At 50.4% G+C, this 23,001-nt stretch overlaps 1 protein-coding gene across 1 annotated transcript in view; it reads right to left on the bottom strand.

The window, feature by feature from the left end:
* RIN3 (Ras and Rab interactor 3) overlaps positions 1-23,001 on the bottom strand; it is a 169,284-nt gene that overhangs the window by 18,366 nt on the left and 127,917 nt on the right. The window contains exons 15-16 of the mRNA XM_011991813.1: positions 18,568-18,876; positions 1,813-1,944 (exon numbers count right to left, since the gene is read on the bottom strand). Of these exons, the coding sequence (XP_011847203.1) occupies positions 1,813-1,944; positions 18,568-18,876 (441 nt within the window). The remainder of the gene's footprint in view (positions 1-1,812; positions 1,945-18,567; positions 18,877-23,001) is intronic.

Genomic DNA, 23,001 nt, shown 5'->3' on the forward strand with positions numbered 1-23,001 from the left:
TGGATGGATGGATGGATGGGTGGATGGGTGGGTGGTTAGGTAGGTGAGTGGATGCATGGATGGATGGGTGCATGAATGGGTGGGTGGATGGATGGATGGATGGATGGATGGGTAGACGGTTATGTGGATGACTGGGTGAATACATGGATGGGTAGATGAGTGTATAGATGGATGGATGGTTGGATAGGTGGGTAGGTGGACGGGTGAATGGATGGATGGATGATGGATGGGTGGGTGGATGGATGGATGGGTGGATGGGCAGATGGATATGTAGATGGCTGGGTGAATATGTGGATGAGTGCACAGATGGATGGATGGATGGATAGATGGATGGATAGGTTAATGGATGGATGGATGACGGATGGGTGGGTGGATGGATGGATGGGTGGATGGGTAGATGGTATGTGGATGGGTGGATGAATATGTGGATGGGTGAGTGAATATGTGGATGGGTGGGTGGGTGAATATGTGGATGGGTAGGTGGTTCGATGAGTAGATGGATGCATGGATAGATGATGGGATGATGGATGGGTGGATGGATGGATAGATGGATAGATGGAGAGGTGGGTGAGTCAGTAGATGGGTGGGTGGTTGGGTGGATGAGTGGATGCATGGATGGATGGGTAGGTGAATGGGTGGATGGATGACCATATGGATGGACAGATGAATGGATGGATGGATAGATGGCTACACTGGGCAGCAGATAACCATTGCTGAAGAAACCTTGGCTTCTCTTGAATTCCTGGACCTCCTGGAAGATAACTTGTTCCCATTACAGGACATTTTTAACCACAGAGAAAAAAAAAAGTAGATATAGAGGTCCCAGTGCCACAAGCCAAAGTTATATATGACAGTGAACGTCATGGCTTTAACATGCTCCCCTGAGCTGTCAACAACTCACAGAACTATCTCATCAAACTATCACCCCAGAGACTGGAACATGCAAAAAAAAATGCAAACAGATGCAAAGAGTGTCTGCTCATCTCAAGAACCACAAAGCCCAAGGGGGACCCTCAGGGCCTGGGAGGATGGTTCCCTCCTTTGAGGCTGATGTCTCAGAGGGGAAGTCAGGGCTCCGTCAGAGCTGATATCTGGACTGGCTGCCCCTCAGGAAATTCTTGGTGGATGGGTGGCTGAGGCTAAGTGGGTGGAAGGATGTGATGGGCAGGGGGAAAGGGGAAGGGAAACTGAGCATAGGGTGGACCAAACCACATCTCTGCCTTCATCCTATTGGGGAGTGCAGGGCTTCTTACTCATATCATTAACTTCCCGCTGACGGAGGTCCTGACCCAGGGCTTATGAGCAAGGGGCCGAGAGTCCCTGGGGGTCACCCCTGTCTAAGAACCGATTGTCACTGTCTCTCAGACTCTTACTGTGAGCACTGCCTGCCACTTCAGCCACTTCTTTTACACTACTATCTCCTGCTGTTCCTGCTACAAAGACTGCCTTTCCCCCTTTTTTAAATCAGCTGCCTGTATTTTTCTTTCATTGCTCAGCTCAGATGTCACCTCCTCCAGGAAGCCTCCCCTGACTGCACAGTCTGGGTAACATGCTCCTATGACTTCTGGGATTCCAACTATTCCAGCACTTGTTACGTGGAGGTGGCACAGTCTCTTCACTGGCTCATCTCTCCCCCTAATCTGTGAGCTCCCGCAGGACAGGACCTGTGTAGGATTCACATTTGCATCCATGGGTCCAGAGCTCAGCAGGAGTCTGGTATCCAGGAGGTGCTTGTTGGACCACTAGAGTGCCCGTGGTATGGCTGAGTTGGGGGTGTGCAATGCACCTGATGGGCAGGGGGTGGTGACTCACCCTCCCCCAGCTGCAGGGCGGGGTCCATGAGCTCCATCATGTACTCCACATTGAGAAGCATCTCCGTGAGGTTGCTGCGGGCCAGCACATACATGAGCACAGGCAGGAAGTCATCCGCCCCATAGGGCTTCCCTGGGAAGAAGAAGGAGGCAGAGGGAGATGAGTTCCAGGCTCTCCTTGTGAGATGCTCTCTGCCCAGGGTAGGGGACAGTGGTTTGCTGAGTGTGGATGGCGATCCCTGGAAGAGGAATGCTCCTGCTTTCATGACAGAGAGGACCCAGGGAGCAGCCTCCTCGGGAGGCCTGAGAAACAGTCCAGGTTTAGGAAGAAGGAACTGAGAAAGTGCCCTCGGCTGGGAGGAGCAAGACCCTGACCCCTTCCCCTTTCCTAGTCCTCCCTCTCCATGACCACCCCTTGCCGCTTGCTTGACAGTCAAATTCACATCACATTTATTTGCAGACCCACCCAGAAGCATTTATGGCTCCTGGCAAGGTTCCCTGTCCCCACTAATCATACATCTCCCTCCCACCTGCGAAACAGAAACCTCTTCCTCACTCAGACACTACGAGACCTGAAATGTCACCATTCAGCCTTCTTCCTTTTTTGGGTTAAACAGTGCCCTTTCCTAAGGCCTTCTTTTAACATGTAAAGACCCCTGGAAGTATCATCTCATCACTACTGCCTTTGAAGGAGATGTTCACAGATCTCAGAGCATCCTGACAGCAACAGACACCTTGCGCGGCAGATGGAGGGCGCTCTATAAAGGAACAGTGGCAGAAAGCAGGGTGGAAGGTGGGTCTGAAAGGCGTCTCCCCAGTGTGGCTCCCGGCTGGCTCTGAAGATTGCCTATTTGGCAATGCAGAGCCCAAGGCTGGAACTGTGGGTGGAGAATTCTGACCAGAATAGAATCTTCCTGCAGGTCCTTGGCTGATCTTCTGGCCAGACTCTGCAAGTGCACTGGAGAAATGAAGCTTGGGTGAGCAGTTCTGCATGGTGGGAATGGCCACGCCTGGTCCCCAGCCCACCTTCTCACTTCCTCTAACCAAATGGAGTCCAGGGCTCAGACAAAGGTCTTCAGACTCAGCTGGGGGTTACCAGGTCTGGATGTGAGTCCCAGAATAACCCATGCCAGTGCTGCTACCTTTGTGTTTTGGGTGAGATTAATCATCCATCCAAGCACATGCTAAGCAATTTATAGCTCTCGCAAAAAGTATATTTCTACTTGACACGTTTACAAAGGATTTAGGGGACCATCAGGAAATATACCTGATAAAACAGCAACATCTCAATCAAAATTTGAAAACCATCAGGACAAATATAAATTACCAGAGGGATGATACTATAGGAAACATAAAAATACAAATAAGCAAGAACCTACACAACTACTCTTTTACAGCAGCAAATTTGGCTTTGAGTTTCCTGCTGGCCAAAGCAAAGAGGGGAAACACAATCAGTTATATTCTCACTGTCCATGAAGAAAAAATATACCTATTTCTTGGGGGAATCAAATTATTTTTCTAACTCTTAGCTCTAAAATAAAATTTTCACATGTGGCTTCATCTGGGGACATGGAGAGACATGACTGGCAAGTTCCTATCACACACACGGATGTTTGACTGGTGATGGTCCTCCCATTGTGTCAGGTGTGGCTCATGGCAAGCACTTCCAGGGCAGGAAGCAACTTTTCTTTTCCCTTGTTTTTTTTTTTTTTTGAGACCGAGTTTTGCTCTTGTCGCCCAGGCTGGAGGGCAATGGCGCCATCTCGGCTCACTGCAACCTCCACCTCCCGGGTTCAAGCGATTCTCCTGCCTCAGCCTCCCAAGTAGCTGGGATTACAGGCGTGCGCTGCCATACCCAGCTAATTTTTGTATTTTTAGTAGAGACAGGGTTTCACCATGTTGGCCAGGCTAGTCTGGAACTCCTGACCTCAAGTGATCCACCTGCCTAAGCCTCCTAAAGTGCTGGGATTATAGGTGTGAGCCACGGCGCCCGGCCTTTGAGACAGGGTTTCACTCTGTCGCCCAGGCTGGAGTATGGTGGCTTAATATCAGTTCACTTGCAACCTCGACTGCCTGAGCTCGCGCAATCTTCCCACCTCAGCCTCCTGAGTAGCTGGGACTACAGGCACATACCACCATGCTCAGCTAATTTTTGTATGTATGTATTTTTTTGTAGAGATGGGGTTTTGCCATGTTGCCCAGGTTGTCAGATTTCACAGTGAATTCTGCACATTCACATCTGTCCTCGTAACAATGAGGCTGCCCCCTGCCTGAATAAAATACTTCAGAGAGCTAAAGTGACCCTCCTGGGCCACTGCAGGCTACACTGCTGAGAGGCACGGTGTGAAGGCCGAGTCTCCAAGCCCAGACCTGGGTTCAAATCCCAGCTCTCCTACTCACCAGCTGTGGACTGTAGCAAGCTCCTTCCTTCCTCTCACCTCAGCGGGGAGGTTGGAGAACGAGGTGCCCGAGGATGTTTGAGGATTAATTGAAATGGTGCAGGTGGTCACAGCCGTAGCAAAGCCCGAGGCAAAAAGAAAACTGTGTGCCCCATATGTGTTTATCAAAACAGCCTCTCATAGTTTGAACCAGGTGGAAAAAGTTAACAAACGTGCTACACTCAAGAAACAACGACTGTATCTAAAATCTGGTTGCCAATATGTTCGCTTTCTACTGTCAGCCATCACAAAAGTATGTGGGCCTGGAAACCGCAGGCTGATTGGAAATGACTGTTCCATAGCACAGTAACGCAGGATCATAAAACAGACAACAGCCTGACTTCATTGAAAATGTGGCGGCCAGGCGTGGTAGCTCATGTCTCTAATTCCAGGACTCTGGGAGGCCCAGGCAGGCGGATCATCTGAGGTCAGGAGTTCGAGACCAACCTGGCCAATGTGGGGAAACGCCATCTCTACTAAAAATACAAAAATTAGCAAGGCATGGCAGCGTAAGCCTGTAATCCCAGCTACTCCGGAGGCTGAGGCACGAGAATCACTTGAACCTGGGAGGCGGAGGTTGCAGTGAGCCAACATTGTGCCACTGTACTCCAGCCTGGGCAACAAAGTGAAACTCTGTCTCTAAAAAAAAGTGGATATTTTGTTTATCATGGCTTTTTCATTAATTTTTATTTTTTTTAAAAAAATACTGCATTAAAATAGTACTTATCTTGTCACATGAGCCCAAAGTTCCACTCCTAGTTATATATACACCTGAGAGAAACGAAAACATATTTCCACACAGAGACCTGCACACAAATGTTCATGGCAGTATTGGCCATAATAGCCAAGAAGTGGAGATGGCTACTTGTCCATCACTTGTGGATACACAGGCAAAATGTGCATGCATACCATGGAAGTCTTTGGGAATGAAAAGGAACAAGCTACTCATACATGCTGTGATACTGATATTTGTTCATTTTTTTGAGACCGGGTTATGAGACTGGCTATTTTTTTTTTTTTTTCTTTTTGTATTTTTGTTAGAGACAGGGTTTTGCCATGTTGCCCAGGCTGGTCTCGAAGTCCTGGGCTCAATGATCCACCGGCCTCGTCCTCTCAAAGCGCCGGATTAAAGGCGTGAGCCACCGTGCCTGGCCGCTGTGATACTGATAGACCGTGATGATACTATGCTAAGTGGAAGAAGTCAGCCATGGAAGACTGCATATTGTACGTATGATAGGATTCCATCTGTATGCAACGTCCAGAATAAGCAAATCCACAGAGACAGAAAGCAGATGAGTGGTTGCCTGGAGTTGGGCAGAAAAGAGAACAGGGAGTGATTTTTAATGGGTTTCTTTTTGGGGTGATAAAAATGTTTTGGAATTGGAGTAGTTTTAGTCATATGACCTTGCAAATATACTGAAAACCACTGAATTGTTTTAAAAATTATGTGTATATATACATACACACACATATATATAAAATTTATCTTTGTGGTTGAGTTTCTTGGGCATCCCCCTGCATTTTGCCCCTAAGGCGAGTGTCTCCCTCACCTCCCACAAACCCTGGCCCTGCAGGTAATTCTTAGGGCAGAGGCTGGCACAAAATGAGGACTTGGTCAAGGACCGCCAGTATGAGTGGGTACGGGTGTGGGCCCTGCACACAGGGAGACAGAAGACGTGAGTCAGAGGTGGTTCCTGCCCTTAGGACCCTCCCAGGCTGAAGCCCATGGTCTCGCCAGGGGTTGTGATTTCAGGGTCACATTCAGCTGACCAGGGGGGTCTCGTGTTCCTTGCCTGCGTAGTCTGTTCTAGCCTGGTGTGAGCACCGGAGACTAGTGGTTGCTTTCCTTCCTTCTGCATTGTCCAGTCTCTATTTTCTTTTTCTTTTCTGTAGATGGGGTCTCACTCTTGTCACCCAGACTGGAGTGCAGTGGTGCGATCTCGGCTCACTGCAACCTTCGCCTCCCAGGTTCAGGCGATTCTCTCGTCTCAGCCTCCTGACTAGCTGGGATTATAGGTGCTCACCTGGCTACTTTTTTTTTTTTTTTTTTTTTTAAGTAGAGATGGGATTTTGCCATGTTGGCCAGGCTGGTCTCGAACTCCTGACCTCAAGTGATCCGCTTGCCTCAGCTTCGCAAAGTGCTGAGCTTACAGGCATAAGCCACCGCACACTTGGCTCCAGTCTCTATTTTCAAAGTAACAGAACTCCTGACTTTTAGCCGGGATAAGGCCACCCCAAATAAAGACTCCATTTCCCATCTTCCCGCATAGCCTGGGCGGCCTCGTCTCTAAGTCCTGGCTCCTGCAGTATACCACTGCAACCATGGAGGCCTCCAGTCGTTTTTGTCCAGTGAATGTGGATTCTGCTTATGGCCCGTCCTTGGTTAATTTTTTAGACAATGCGGCCCTGTGTGACCTGCCTTTCTGGCCACACTCCGTTTCTATATCTGCAAAATGGGCCAGCAACTGGGATGCAGAGGACACCCCAAATGTCCGCAGGGCCACAGGTGAGAAACCCTGCTTGAGGAAGTAATGACTTTCAGCCAAAGGATGGCCCAACTGGGGCCCTAGGTCTGAGGTCATAGATACTGAGATGTCCTGTGGGCCTTAGACAGTGGTGTCCTGGGAAATGCTTAACAACTGGCTCTCTGAAGGAAAAAAATCAACCTTGATTTGTAGCATTTGCCAATTTCCATGATCTAAATATTTCCACAATTTTCAACTTCAAGCTACCAACGAGAACACAGAGCTGGGAAGAGATGCACACAGTCAGTTCCCACGAGCTGATGTGAGCTGACTCCAGCACACCATTGGCCTTAGTTTATCACGTCCAACCATGCTGTGAGGAAATTGAGGCTCAGAGATGGGAGAAATTTGCTCAAAGCCCTACAGCTGGTCAGTAGCAGAGCTGGGACTAGAATCTGGGTCTCTGGCTGTTGATGTTGGTGAGACAGTATCCATACAGGCATGATAGCTCCTCATGGACCAACACAAGCTTCAAACATTGTTTACACGTACTGGGTCCCAGCCCAACCTTTTGGCAGTTAGGGCTGCACGCTCCTTCCTGAGCAGCCTGGAACCCCAGGCTCGGGGCTCAGCCCTGAGCATATAAGGGCCTCAGGAAGTGCCACTGGGATGTTAGCTGCGAAATCCTTCTGTGAGCTGAACATCTGTCTTGGGTGGACCAGAGATCACGTCCATTTGGCTGTGCATCCAAATGCCCTGCTGGTTGCAGCCTCCACTTCCTGGTGATTTCTGCTTTCTTTTTTGCCAGGTCACATCTGTTTGCCATCTGTAGGTAGCTGATCACATTTCAAAAAGCTGGCTGGGGTTTTATGCATATTTCATCTGCTGGGAGATTTTTGGAGAAGGAAAGCTCTCTTTAAATCAAAATGAGCTGAAGGGGTGCTCAGCTGGATCACACAGACAATGAGGATTAGAAAGGCCCTAACTCCAGCCTGGGCAACATAGTGAGACTTTGTCTTTACTAAAAAAAAAAAAAAAATCAGCTGGGTGTGGTGGCATGCATCTGTAGTCCCTGCTACTCTGGAGGCTGAGGTAGGAGGACGTGCTTGAGCTCGGGAGGTTGAGGCTGCAGTAAGCTATGATTGTGCCACTGCACTCCAGCCTGGGTGACAGGGCGAGGAAGCATTGTCTAAAAGAGGAGCTAGCAAACTTTTTTCTGTAAAAGGCCAGAAAGTACATATTTTTAGTTTCATGGGCCACACGGTCTCTGTCCTAACTATTCAACTCGGCCCTTAGAACACAAGCAGCCCTAGATGCTGAGTATGGATATGGGTTGTGTTCTAATAAAACTTTATTTGCAAAATCAGGTGGTAGGACAGAGTTGGCTGGGAGGGCCACAGTTTGCAGACCCTGAGGGAGAGGAAAGGATTGAGCATCTTATCAAAACTACTTCCTACCCCACCCCCGACCCAGGGCCCCCATTTGTTCACTGGGCTCTTAGTGAAGGCCAGTGGCTGATGCTGCAACCCTGGGGCAGCAGGAGGCTCATGACTATGCCCTGCCCTGGCCCTAGCTTTCCACCAAGATTCCCACTTAAAGCCACTTTTTTCCTCCCAGAAGTCTTCCTTGAAGACCTCCTTAGCTAGGCCCAATGCCCTTGTAATGGTTCTCCCCAGTCCTGGCATTGCAGAATAGGAAAGTCAATATCACATGTTAACTCAGAGAGGCCTTCCCTGACCACCCAGTCCCAGGACAGCAAACTCCTCCAACCCTCCTCAGATCCCCTACCCTGCTTTATCCACCCCAGTTGCACGTTTCACCTTGGAGGATATATTTTGCATTTCTGTTTACTTGTTATTGCCTATCTCTCCTCCTCGAATGAAAGTTTTACTCGGGCAGGTACCTTATCTTGTTCACTGTTTATATCTGAAACCTCAGTGGTACCTGGTCTATAGTAGGTATTTAATAAACATATTTGCTAAAAGCATGAATGAATATCAGTTATCACACTGCAAGATGCTTGCTTGTTTAATGCTTGTTTTTAGCTTGAATTATGAACATCTTAAAAACATGGGCTGGGTCTTCCTGGGTTTTGCTCTTAACATCTGCATTGTCGGCCGGGCGCGGTGGCTCATGCCTATAATCCCAGCACTTTGGGAGGCTGAGGTGGGCGGATCACCTGAGATTGGGAGTTTGAGACCAGCCTGATTAACGTGGAGAAACCCCATCTCTACTAAAAACACAAAATTATCCAAGCCTGGTGGTACACACCTGTAATCCCAGATACTCGGGAGGCTGAGACAGGAGAATCAGGAGTTTGGGACCAACCAGGCCAAACATGGCGAAACCCCATCTCTACTAAAAACACAAAATTATCCAAGCCTGGTGGCACACATCTGTAATCCTAGATACTCGGGAGGCTGAGACAGGAGAATCTCTTGAACCCAGAGAGGTGGAGGTTGCAGTGAGCCGAGATTGTGCCACTGCACTCCAGCATGGGCGACAGAGTGAGACTCCGTCTCAAAAAAAAAAAAAAAAAAAAAGTCTGCATTGTCAAGAAAAGTTTGTTGAACTGTTGAATGAATGAATTTATTTGATAAAAACATATGACAGCAGGAAGTAGAGGCCATTTAGAACAGTAGACTTCAAATCTGTGTTTGCAATGGAAGCCTTTGGTAATGGGTACCTTATGCACAGTTCAGCTTCTCTGGTTGACTCAGGGTGGGACAGCAGGACTGGCCTGCTCATCTCCTTTCAACTACGCCCCTCCACTGTTCCAAGGTGGCCCCCAGCTATGTCTGTGGCCCCTAGAGAGTTTCCTGGAAATAGTTTGAAAACTACTGATCTAGTCTGAACTTTCAGCTGCACAGATGAAAGAACTGAAGCCTCGGCAGAGAAATGGTTGGCTGGAGGTCACTTGTAAAGTCTGTGGCTGTCATGAGATTAGAACCCAGCCCCCTCTCTCCCACGGAGCTCCTTGAAGCGACCCTGTTTGGTTGCTTGCACTTTGCACAGATGCTGGTTAAGTCTCAGTTCTGCTCTGAGCTACACTGTGTCCCTGAGGAAAACACTCCAGCTTCTTGGGTTCCTCTTCAGAGAGCTCAGCCCACAAGCCAGTCAGCTACGCAGGCTGTGGGCTCTGAGGCCTGAAGACACGAAATCCCACTCTGGCTTGAAAAGGTATGAGGTTAGAGGCACTGCAAAACTCAGCCATGACTTGTGTCTGTCCTTTCTGAGGTCATCTCTTACCTCAGGATGCCCTGGGGAGGCAGGCTGGAGAGGCCAGAGGGGCCCGGGTTTCAGCAAAGGACGCGGGTTCAAGTCTCAGGTCAACCACTCACCTGCTCATCAGGTGTGACCGTAAGCGTGCTACTTAACTTCACTGAGCCTTAGCTTCCTCAGCTGTAAAACGGGGATAATCACAGTGTCCACATCCCCTGGAGTGGTTGTGAGGATGACACGACAAGACAGATGGAAGGTAATTAGCATGGAGCAGTAAATGCCAGACACAATTATTATGAAAGACAGGAGGGGATTGTGTCCTATAAGCCTCAGAACATGACATCTTAGGGGACCTGCACTCCATTTGTGTTGTGGGGTAAAAAAGCAAGGTTGTGAGTCACAACCTTTTGGAGAAGGAAAGCTCTCTTTCAGATGCCCACCCCCTTACTGTCACTAGGATGTCAATCTCTAGGGAGACCTAGGAAGTCTTCCTATGCATGGATCCCTGAATGACCATATGGAGCATGGCCCTCCACCTCCAACCCTCTTCCATGTATTAGACTTATATGAGTGAGAAATACACTTCTATTGAGTTAGAGATGAGAGGGCTTATCTAGCTAATCAAATAGCAGCAAATATTTATAGCAGCAAATGTTTTCTTAACCAATTATCTATCTACCTATCTGTAGTTATTTCAAAAAGACTAGGAAGAAATTCACCAACATACTATTGATCAATTTGCAACAATAAGCACGAGTGACTTTGATCATCAAAAGTCAGTTTAATTTTTTTTTTTTTTTTTGAGATGGAGTCTTGTTCTGTCACCCAGGCTGGAGTGCAATGGTGCGATTTTGGCTCACTGCAACCTCTGCCTCCTGGGTTCAAGTGATTCTCCTGCCTCAGCCTCCTGAGTAGCTGGGATTGCAGGTGCATGCCACCATGCCCGGCTAAGTTTTGTATTTTTAGTAGAGACGGGATTTCACCATGTTGGTCAGGCTGGTCTCCAACTCCTGACCTCATGATCCGCCCACCTCGGCCTCCCAAAGTGCTGGGATTACAGGCGTGAGGCACCGCGCCTAACCCAGTTTAATTTTTTTAAACATAGATTTAAAAAAACCAACAGCCTGACCTCCCTGCCTGTCCTCTCTACCCCTAGTCAATGTCACAAGGCCCATTATTCCATACCCCTGGGGTCCCCATCAAGAGCCCTCCTGCCATCTAATTCCTCTGTGGCTGCCCTTGCCTAAACTAGCTGTGAACTCTTGACTTTGTGGTCTCTGCCAGGGAAGTGGATGGCAAGGGACCTGGGACTCTATCACCACCCCGTTGGCCCCCACATCCCACCACGTCGTCAGTAGTGTGCTCCATCCCCCTGGGGTTAGGAGCCAGGCCCTGTTTCCAGAAGGTCACATGGGTGGTATCAGGGTGTTTACACAGACTACTCAAGGAGCTGAAAAGGCAGCCTCAGGCCGTCAGTACCCTTTGGGATGCCTCCTGCTCGGCATTCGCATTAGAAGGTTCCCAAACTGCACCCCTACCCTCTTTCTCCCCCTCCCATCTTAAGGAGGGTTTCTTGGACTTGAATCTGTTTCTCCCCAGCAGCAGAACCAGCTCTGAATGACTAGTCTTAGACATCAAATAGGTGGGAATGACTTCTTTGTCAAAGTGATAGAAGAAATGAATCTAGAAGTTCTGGCCGCTCTCACCAAGCCTCATGAAGTCCATGAAGAATCAGTCTGCTCCTGATTCCAGGATGGAGGGCCAGTTTATCCAAAGCCATTTGCTTCCATGAACTCCCCAATCTGCCTAACTCAGGACCCTAAATTTGTGATAGGAGAAAACACATTCGACCAGGATTCTGAAACTTGGGGTTCATTCCTAGGCCAGCCACTGGCATGGTGATGGGAGCACAGGCTTTAGAGGGAGCTATACTAGGTTTAATCCTGGCCCTGTCTTTCTGGAGAAGATAGCATAGCCAGTTAACTTAGATCTTGTGTCTCCATGTTTACCCCTTTCCTCACTGTTCCAACAGGTCTTGCCAGCGGCCCACCCTATTTTACTCCCCTTTCAAGTGGGCCATGAAGGTACCACATCAAGCTACTGTTGCCTGAAGCACAGCAATGAGGCAGGTGGGTGAGGAATCTTCCCTGGAGGTGAGGGAGCTGGGAAGGCTAGAGGCAAGGCTAGGGCAGGGCGGAAGTCAGGAGTGGTGGACACGGAGGGCTGTTTTTTGCTTAAAGCAGTCAGTGGTGGAGGAAGTAGGTCAGTGGTGGAGGTAGGCGGGACTCGGGCTGGAGTCTGCCTCTCTGTGGGGTCACTCGCAGCTCCCGGGGCTCAATGAAGAGCTGCTGGGCTGCAGATCACACTTCGGGTAGCAAGGCCACAGACTACACAGTTGCCTGGATCACCTGCCAGAGGGAGGTGTGAGTTGAATGCCTGGGACCTCGTTCTAAAATTACTGAATGTCAAAGTCAGAATTGAAGTCAGTTGGGATCTGGTTGAGAATGCATAACCTCAATCTAATCATCAGGAAACATCTGACAAACACAGAATGAGGAACTTTCATTAAGAAAATGTGGGGGTGGTGGAAAAAACCAGTATCCCTCAAAAACATCAATGTCATTAAAGACAAAGAGGCTGGGCATGGTGGCTAACGCTTGTAATCCCAGCACTTTGGGAGGCCGAGGCGGGCGAATCACGAGGTCAGGAGATCAAGACCATCCTGGCTAACACGGTGAAACCCCGTCTCTACTAAAAATAAAACAAAAAATTAGCTGGGTGTAGTGGTGGGCACCTGTAGTCCCAGCTACTCGGGAGGCTGAGGCAGGAGAATGGTGGGACCCCGGGAGGCGGAGCTTGCAGTGAGTTGAGACAGCGCCACTGCACTCCAGCCTGGGCGACAGAGCGAGACTACGTCTCAAAAAAAAAAAAAGACAAAGAAAGGCTGTGGAAATACAGTCACGCAATGCATAACGAAGTTTTGGTCAGCGATGGACCACATATATGACAGTGGTTCCATAAGATCATAATGCCGGACTTTTACTGCACCTTTTCTATGTTTAGATATGTTCAGATACACAAATACTTGCCACTGAGCTACAACCGCCTGCAGTTTTCAGCACAGTCACATGCTGTACAGGGTGGTAGCCTGGGGGCAATGGGCCATACCATATAGCCCAGGGGTATAGTAGGCTGTGCTATCTAGGTTTGTGTGAGTACACTCTAAAATGTTTGCACAACAATGAAATTCCCTAATGACGCATTCCTCAGATTGTATTGCCATCATTCAGCAACAAATATGAGATATTCCAAATTAAAGGAGGTTAAAGACACATGACAAGCACATGCAACATCTAACCCTTCACCAGATCCTGAACATGAGGGGTAAATTCTAAAAAGGACCTTATTAAGTCACGTGACAACCTGGAAGTTTAGATAAAAACATTGTATTAACATAAATGTATGCAATGGACAACTCTACCGTGGCTGTGTAAGAGTTATGTAATCTTACATACGTACACCAACAAAATACCTAGGAAAGCGTTTAGGGGTAAAGGACCCAGATGTATGTAACTTACCCTTACACAATTCAGAAAAAACATTATGTATGTAGACAGAGAAAGAAAATGATGAAGCGGAGGGGGTCCGATGTTAACAATTCACAAAGGGTCTGCAGGTGTTCCTGTTTCTATGTACTGTTTCTATTCTTAGAGTTTTTGAAGTTTGAAATTATTTCCAAATGAAATGTAAAAAAATAGAACTCTTTTTTTGAAACAAAATCCCCTGCAGAACCCCACGTGTAAAACAGGTACAAGCAGGGTTGTCTGGGGTGGAGCTGGCTTGGGGCCCAGCGTGTCTTTCGACCCCTTGGTGGCCCCTGGGGTGCCTTGTGGAATCTGTCTTGAAAACCACTGCGTTCAGCTTCTGTATTTTTGGGAACGTGGCTGGGAGGCAGCTGTTCCTGCATCCTAATATCTAAACACTCATTCATAAACTTTGATCCCCACAACAGCCCAGAGAGAGGCGTTCCTAGCCCCATTTAAAGAGTGGGAAAACTGAGGCTCGGGAAGTAACTCCTTGAGCACCTAGGCTGTCCCATGTGCTGTCCCAGCTCCTGCATTGCAACATGACAAGCGTTTCGCCCTCATTTTGTACACAAACAAAAGTCCAGGGAGATTAATGTTCAAGGCTATAGCACCAAAGCTGGGGTTCAAACCCAGGACCGTGGATGAATCCCAAATCCTCTGCTCTTTGGATTTGGGGTTGACAAATCCCAAACCCATTTGAGCAGAACCTAATTCCACCCAGATGAAGATGCTGAGGCTCCGAATGGAGCAGCCCTGGCCTGCCCGGTTCTGAGATGAAATTGGGAGTCACGGTGCTCCCAGTCCAGTGCTCACCCAGTGGTGGGAGGGAAACATTCTTTCTGTTCCTTGAGAAGAAACCCATTGGTGTCTGGGGGAGACCCTGGCCTGACCTTCATGTCTCAGAGTCTCCCCGACTGAGCCTGGCTTCTGGATCTGCAGAGATTCCGGCCTCCCTCCCTCTTGCCTGCTGAGGATGGAAAATGGCAGGCACCTGGTTCTGCTCCATTCAACCACATGTGACACCAGCCATGCCCTTTCCAGCGGCTGCCTTTCTTACTCCTCCTCCCTCCTCAAAATTAGCCATTCCTTCCTCGAGTCCCTGCTCTCTGGTAAGGTTTTAGAAAGCAAATTCATCGTTAGCAAAACTCACAGTGTTTGATTCTCACCACAAGGACAATAACTATGTGAGGTGATGCCTATGTTAATTAGATAGATTTAGTCGTTCCACAATGTAGATATTGAAAGCATCATGTTGTACACAGTAAATACATATAATTTTATCTGTCAATTTAAAAAAGTCAGGCTGGATGTGGTGGCTCACACCTGTAATCTCAGCACTTCGGGAGGCCGAGGCAGGCAAATTGCTTGAGCTCAGGAGTTTGAGACCAGCCTGGGCAACATGGTGAAACCCCGTCTCTACAAAAAATACAAAAATTAGCGGGGTGTGGTGGCGCATGCCTGTAGTCCCAGCTACTCAGGAGGCTGAGGTGGGAGGATTGCCTGAGCCTGGGGGGTGGTGCCACTGTACTTAAGCCTGAGCAACAGAAAGAGACCCTGTTTAAAAAAAAAAAATCATGGTGTTTGAATGTTGCTCCTCAGTCACGGGGTTTTAGAAAGAATTCCAGGAGGCTAGGGGTTTCTGGATAAACTGGGACTCATCAAGAATGGAATTGCCCCTTCCAGCCCAAAGCTGTCGCCCTGATCATGTCTCAGGGTCTATAAAACCCTTGGCTCTGACTTTACCACCAAGCCCAGCAAATCCAGGGTCAACGATTTCCCTAATTAGAAATTCAGCACCGAAACCAATCAATAGCTATTGTGACTAAGTGCCAACTGCTGGGCAACATGCAAACTTCAGACTCCTCTAAGCCTCAAGACAGGCCTGCAAGGTGGTTGTGGCTGTGCCTGTTGAACATAAGAGAAAACTGTGGCTGAGCACCTAAGTCATTTTCACACAGCCACAAGCTGAGAAGCGGCAGGGCCGGCAAGGAAGCTTGGACCTTGCTCTTCCATGATCCCCGCAGGGTCCCAGGGCCAGCCTGTCTGCTCTCCCCGAGGCTGTTCCCAGCAAAGGGTCCCCGGGGCTCTGTCTCCTTTCTGCCTTGATCCAGTCTGACTGCTGCTTCCCTGCATGCTGTGTAGGACGCTTCTGAGCTTGCCTCCCTCTCCAACGCCTGCTGCTGCAGAGACAGCCAGGACTGCCTCTCTCCGAGAAGGCTTGAGAAGGCCCCGCTCATTCTTGGACACCCTTTGCCAGGCCACGAGGGGGTCTTAACCCTCGGTCTCATGTTGCCTGGCAGGGCATACTCGATTCTTTCCCTGAGTCCCAGCCCTCTGGGGCTGACCAGGTCAAACTCACCGAGAGCGCTGGGCTCTGCAGGCTGTCCACTGTCCCCCACCTACTTCTTTGGGGATTTTCCTGGAGGTTACTCAGTTGTGGAGTTTACATCCTGGGCTTGTTCTCTGGGCCCCAGGCTGCACAAGACACCCGACCTCCCTCCGAGGCTAATGTCCACTCTATGAAAACAAACCCTTCACTACATCCTGCTTCTACTACAACCCTCTCTCTTCCCATCACATCTCCAATATCAGGATAAAGTCTTAATACAGAGTTCACCCTGGCGTGGTGTCTGCTTTTGGGGAACACAATTCTATGTGTGTGTGTGTGTGTGTGTGTGAGACGGAGTCTCGCTCTGTCACCCAGGCTGGAATGCTGTGGCACGATCTCGGCTCACTGCAACCTCTGCCTCCCGGGTTCAAGCCATTCTCCTGCCTCAGCCTCCTGAGTAGCTGGGATTACAGGCCTGTGCCACCACACCCGGCTAATTTTTGTATTTTTAGTAGAGGCGGGGTTTCACCATGTTGGCCAGGCTGGTCTTGAACTCCTGACCTCGTGATCCCCCCACCTCAGCCTCCCAAAGTGCTGGGATGACAGGCGTGAGCCACCGCACCTGGCCTGGGGAGCACAATTCTAACACACGGTCGCAAGACACAAATCAGTTTACCACAAAAATGTGACTAACCCGGAATTGTGGCCTGTACAGATCTGAGAGGAAAGGTTTCTAGGGTGAGGGGATCTGGCACCATACCCCAATCACACTCCCACAATTGCTTTCTGTTGGTCTATGGCCAAACTGGCCTGCCCTTCTCCAGGGGAGATGAAGAGAATCCCTCTCTTAACACAGCCACATTTGTTGAGCCTGCCAGGTGCTGTGTGTGGAGGCCACCATTTTACACACATTGTTTCTAATACTCATAAGTGACTGAGTATGGCTTCCGAGCCATTAGGGGTCTTAGGGTCTTTTACTGTCTCTGTAAAGCAGCTTCCTCAGGTGAGGAAATTGGGCTCTAAAGAGTTAAGTAAATCATTCAAGCTTAAATAGGTAGTAAGTGACAGATCAGGAATTCGAACCCACGTCTGTGAGTCTACAGAGATGGCTATCCATCCACTCTATTGCCATGGCAGCCATGTCCAGGTACACAGTTTGCTCACTGCACAAGGGCACCAGCTGAAGGGATGAATCCTGCCAGCTTTCTCTTCATTGAGCTGTGCCCCATCGTGCAGTGATGCCTGTTCTTGTCTGCCTGGAGGACTGCAGTCAAATGATTACAAATAGTCCCACGGATTCCTCTCCCACATCCACACCCTTTACAATATGCCTTTGTACTGTTTCCATCAAGAGGGGAAATGTTCCTCACTCCTCGAGTCTGGGATGGTCTCTTGTGCCTAAACAAGTCAATGAAAGCTGTCAGAGCAACATCGTGCCAGTTCAGGGCCAGGCCTCACTGGGCCTTGCAGGCTTTGCTTGTTCTCTAGGGCCCCAGCTACTGCCATGGGTACATACCTGTGCTAACCTGCTGGAGGATGAGAAACTCATGGCTCAGTCATCCCCATCCCAGACCAGCCAACAGCTCATCAACCACTCAGCACGTGAGCAAGGCCATCCCAGACCAGCCAACAGCTCATCAACCACTCAGCACGTGAGCAAGGCCATCCCAGACCAGCCAACAGCTCATCAACCACTCAGCACATGAACAAGGGCATCCCAGACCAGCCAACAGCCAACCAACCACCCAGCATGTGGGCAAGTCCATCCCAGACCAGCCAACAGCCAACGAACTACCCAGCATATGGGCAAGGCCATCCCAGAGCAGCCAACAGCCAACCACCCACCCAGCATGTGGGCAAGGCCATCCCAGACTATCTGGCCTCCAACTGACCCACCTCTGATCACAGATCCATGAATAAGCCCACCCAAGCTCAGGTACACCTGACCCAGATCAGAGAGTTGTCCATGCCCCATGGACTTAGGCATCAAATCAATGCTAATTGTTTAAGGCACCTGTTAGGGGTTGACTTGCGTCCTCTCAAAATTTGTATGTTGAAGTCTTAACCCTCAGCACCTAGGACTCTGACCTTATTTGGAAACAGGGTTGTTGCAGCTGTAACTAGCTGAGATGAAGTCATACTGGAGTAGGGTGGGCCCCTGATCCAGTCTGACTGGCATTCTTACAAAAAGAGGAAATTGGGACACAGACATGCACACAGGAAGCATGCCATGTGAAGATCAGAGTTCTGTGGCCACAAGCCAAGGAACTACCAGAAGCTCGGAAGGAAAATAACCTTCCCTGGCATCTTTAGTGGGAGCACAGCCATGCCCACACCTTGATCTTGAACCTTCCAGCCTCCAAAACTGTGAGACAATATATATTTCTGCTGGCTAAGCCACTCAGCTTGTGGTATTGTTTCTGCAGCCCTAGCAAACTAACACAGTGCTTTTCCTAATTCACACAAAGTTAACTGTGGGCTGGCTTCCTCGCTTGCCTCCAAGGCAGCAGCCAATCATGGCTCTCCTCCCAGGCCCCAGGTAACTCCAAGAGGGCGCAGGAGTTACACCCCACCTACACCCAGTTCCTCCCCAGGGGGGCTCTGAATCTGGAAAGTCTGGGGCCTTCCAAGGGCTCCGGAGTCCTTGTCAGGGTGGGGTCATGGACCCATAAAAAGAGAGCTCCTCGCCTAGGCCCCTCCCGGCTGCCCGCTGACCTGGGTTGCCGAGGGCCATGGAGTCGTAGATGAGTTTGCAGGTCTTGAGCAGGATGGAGATCTTCTTCTCAGGTGAGTAGGCCTTGTGCATGCCGGCGAACTTCTGCAGGATCTTCTCCATCATGGGCACCTCCGGCACGCTGGTGGTCACACCTAGGTCAGTGGTGGTGGTGGCCAGAATCACTAGCTGGTTCTCCTTGAGCTGCTGCAGTGAACCGTCCTTGCTGTGGATCTCATGCAGGCATGAGTTGATGGCTTCCTTCAGGGGCTTCAGGACACTTTTGTACAAGGCGGACTCTACAATTGCTTCTGCAGGTAAACAAGAGAGCGAGGGTGAGGAAACCAGATGCTGGGATCCTGCCACCTGGTTCTGTTGCCCAACAGCACAGCCATCCCCATCCCCTGGCCCCTGGGAGGACATTCACAGCTCCAGCACCTGCAAGGACACTCACAGCCCCAAAAGTTATACCCTGTGGTTCTGGCACATGAGAGAGCACAGTTTATTCAACAGAAAGCCACACTGGAAAGGCACTGGCACAGGAGCCAGTCGTTGCATCCTGATGCTTTTCACAGGGCCTGGCAGAGAGCAAACTTTCACAGGGCTGACTATGAGTACGTAACTTCAGAGGGCGATACTCACACTGGAGTTGTACAGTGTACAACCTGGGCAGCTGTATGCTGATGGCCTGAATGTCCAGTAAATGATTGGTGGAATTATTCTTAATATCTCCCTTCCAATTCCCACACCCACTTGACTCTAGTCTCAAAAATACAGTATATCCAGAACCTTACTTTTTTATCACTTCCATGGCTACTACCTTGACCTGGGTTGCTCAGGCTACCACCATTATCTCTTGCTGGGGTTATGTCAGTCAGCTTTTGCCCTGGCCCTTATAGTCTCTTGTCAACACAGCAGCTGGTGCTGTCCTGTTATGACGTCTTTGATCATAACATTCTTCTGTGTGGAAACCTCCAATGGCCCCCATCTCCCATGCAATCAAATCAAAGCCAGAGCCTCCTCACGGCCTATGAGGCCCCGCTGTGATCGGGCCCTGTAACCTCTCATTCACTGCTTTGCTTGCTCCCCATGCTCAGGCTGCTCTACCAACTGCCAGGCCTGCTCCTGCCCCAGGGCCTTTGCTCCTGCAGTTCCCTTTGTGTGGCGCAGTCGCCTCGCAGTCATCCACATGACTGGTTCCTTCACTGTTCGAATGTCGTCCTATCAGAGAGGCATTCCCAATCAGCTCTTGGAGCAGGAGTTGGTGCCCTGATCTTGTAGCTGCTCTGAGGCATATGTGCTCTGATCCCCACTCTGAGGACAGACCAACTTAGGCTCTCATGGGGTGCGTTGGGGGGTTGAACAAGGACTTGAAGTCATGTCTTCTTGACACCAAGGGGATGCCCAGTTGCTTTGGGTGACTAGAGGAACATATTCTTAGGAAGCTGTTTTGGCTCTCCTCTGTCTCCAGGGCGTGGGTCTTGGTAACAGGCTCAGTAAGGGGAGGTCCCAAGCCCTGTTCCTGTAGGGAGACACCTGTGCTGCCCTAGCCCTGAGAGAGGAGGGAGGGACTCATGCTCCCACGGGGCTGGGTCTCAATAGAGGCCCGGACAGCCCTTCCCTGCCACGCAGGCCTGGGGGCTGGCCCATGGCCATCCTGGGTCCCTTGCTGCTGCCTCCCTCTTCCCCTTTAGCAGAACACAGGGCTGCCCTCACCTCCCTCACCCCGTTCCTGACCCTCCTTCCCCCCCACCTCCCCACCTCATTGGAGCCTCCGCAGGTAGAGATGGGTGCAGATGGGCGTTGACCTGGGAGCAGGGACTTGCACTTCCCCACTGTCCTGGGCTTCTGCATGACCTCGGCCATGTCCCTTCCCCTCCCAGGGCCCGTTTCCTGAACTGCAAAATGAGAGGGCTGTGCCCACGCCCTCCCAGTCCCTTCACATCTGAGAGCTGCAGGATCTCTTCCCGGCACCTCCTCTCCAGACTCAGGCCCTCCACAGCTTCACATTAGGACTGTTTTGTATCCAATTGTTTCTTGTGATTTGTCTCCCTAATAAAACCAGAAGCACCCTAAGCGTGGAGTTCTGTTGGCCTTTTTTTTTTTTTTCTTTTTTTTTGAGACAGAGTCTTGTTCTGTTATCTAGGCTGGAGTGTAGTGGTGTGATCTTGGCTCACTGCAACCTCCACCTCCCAGGTTTCGAGCAATTCTCCTGCCTCAGTCTCCTGAGTAGCTGGGATTACAGGTGTCCACTACCACGCCTGGCTAATTTTTGTATTTTTTGTAGAGATGGGGTTTTACCATGTTGGTCAGGCTGGTCTTGAACTCCTGACCTCAGGTGATCTGCCCTCCTTGGCCTCCCAAAGTGCTGGGACTACAGGTATGAGGCACCATGCCCCGCCCTGTCTGGCCTTTTTATGTGGTTTAAGTTCCTTCACCGTCTGACTGGCCACACACATGGGCAGAGCTCGGAAGGAAGAGGCAGAGGCAGAGGACTCAGCTCATGGAAAGGGCTGGGCTGCCTGGGTCTGAAGTCCAGCTCTACTACCAGCTCTGTCTTCATGGCCAGGTCACTGGACCTCTCTGAGCTGTGGCTTCTTGGGCATGACAATGGCCAAACCATCTGGTCTGGTTTGCAGTCATGAGGCTGACATGTGCAGTGTCTGGAATGGCACCGTTGCTGTGGATGCTGACCCTGTTCCCACCCGCTGGAGGGCCCTTCTCTCCTCTCTGTAGCTCCAGCCCACCCGTCCTTGGTGGCTCAGCTCAGCTGCCACCTCTCACTGCCTGGAAACCTCTCTGCCCCACACATTAGTGCCCACGGCAGGCTCTGGTGACACTCTGCCATATCACCTGCCAGGATAGACTCCAAGTCTAGTACCTCTTGGCATCTTGGTGCCCGAGGCAGATCTGGCCTTAACAGGAGCCATGGCGTGTCTGCATCCTGCCAGCCAGCTGCCCTGAGGCTGGAGTCATTCCTGCTGTTTCCAGCAGAGGTCCAGCCTGTGCTCCACCTCCTTTGCTCTGCTGAAGGCCACCAGGTACAGGCCTTGCATGGCCGCAGTCTCCTGAGCCGTCCCCCTGTTTTGTCCCCTCTGCTCTGCCCTCCACACACACCCTTCAGGGGCTCCGTCACCTCTGGGCCAAATCCTCAGGCTGACTTTCACTGCCTGTGTGAATGGCCCGTGATCCTCCAGCCTCATTCCCCACCTCTTGGCCTTCGTCCACGCTGTCATCCCTTTCCAGAAGGAAAGTCCATCCACCACCCTTTCCACAGCTTAGCACTCCTGACCCTTTGGGCCTCAGCTCTTACACTGCCCCAGCTCTGGAAGGCAGGGCTGGCCACAGCTTCCTCTGGGCCACTTGGAGTTTTCCATGTCCTTCCATGTCCTTCCGTGCCCTTCTACGCCCTCCTGGTCTGCACGGTGCCTGTGGCTCAGTCTCAGACCCGGATGATCTCATCCAGTCTCATGGCTCCTTTTGTGCTGACAGTTCCCAGACATCTCTCTTTAGCCCCAGAACTGCAGACTCAGCCCTCAATGACCCACTTGACCTCCCCACCTGGTGTCTAATAAGCATCTCCAGTGTCACATGTCCCAGACTGAGCTCCTCGACTCCTCCCCAGTGCCTGCCGCAGGATGGACACTGCGGCCTCCCAGCGACAACACTGCTTGTCCACATGTCCACATCCTACTTCCCCTCTCCCACTCCCGCATCCAGCTTCCAGTCAGTCCTGTGGCTCCAGCTTCACAACAGACCCAGAGTCCAACCATGTCTCCCCATCTGTGCTGCCTCCGTCCTGGTCCCAGCCACCTTCACTGCTCACCTCGGCTGTGAGAGTAGCCTCATACCAAGTCTGAGTCTCTCTGCTCCCACTCGGCGTGATGGCCAGAGTGATGTTCACATGTGAGTGAGGTCACTCACCCTTGGACGTGAGCTCCATAGAGAGGCTCACAAGGCCCTTGGGGTCCTGCCCCCCAACAGCCTCCTGACCTCGCTTCCATCCACATGTGCTCACTTATGTGTCTCCTTACACTTTATACTTTACTCCTCTCTCTCTGTCTTTCTCTCTCTCTCTCTTTCTTCTTGAGACAGAGTCTCCCTCTGTTGCCCAGGCTGGAGTGCAGTGGCATGATCTTGGCTCATTGCAATCTCTGCCTCCTGGGTTCAAGCAATTCTTGTGCCTCAGCCACCTGAGTAACTGGGACTACAGGCACATGCCACCGTGCCCAGCTAATTTTTCTATTTTTTTTAACTTTGATTTTTTTGAGACAAAGTCTTGCTCTGTCGCCCAGGCTGGAGTGCAGTGGCACAATCTGGGCTCACTGCAACCTCTGCCTCCCAGGTTCAAGTGACTCTCCTGCCTCAGCCTCTTGAGTAGCTGGGATTACAGGTGCGTGCCACCACACCCGGTTACTTTTTGTATTTTTAGTAGA

This window comes from Mandrillus leucophaeus, unplaced genomic scaffold (assembly GCF_000951045.1).
Source record: "Mandrillus leucophaeus isolate KB7577 unplaced genomic scaffold, Mleu.le_1.0 Scaffold4, whole genome shotgun sequence".
Classification (NCBI taxonomy): domain Eukaryota; kingdom Metazoa; phylum Chordata; class Mammalia; order Primates; family Cercopithecidae; genus Mandrillus; species Mandrillus leucophaeus.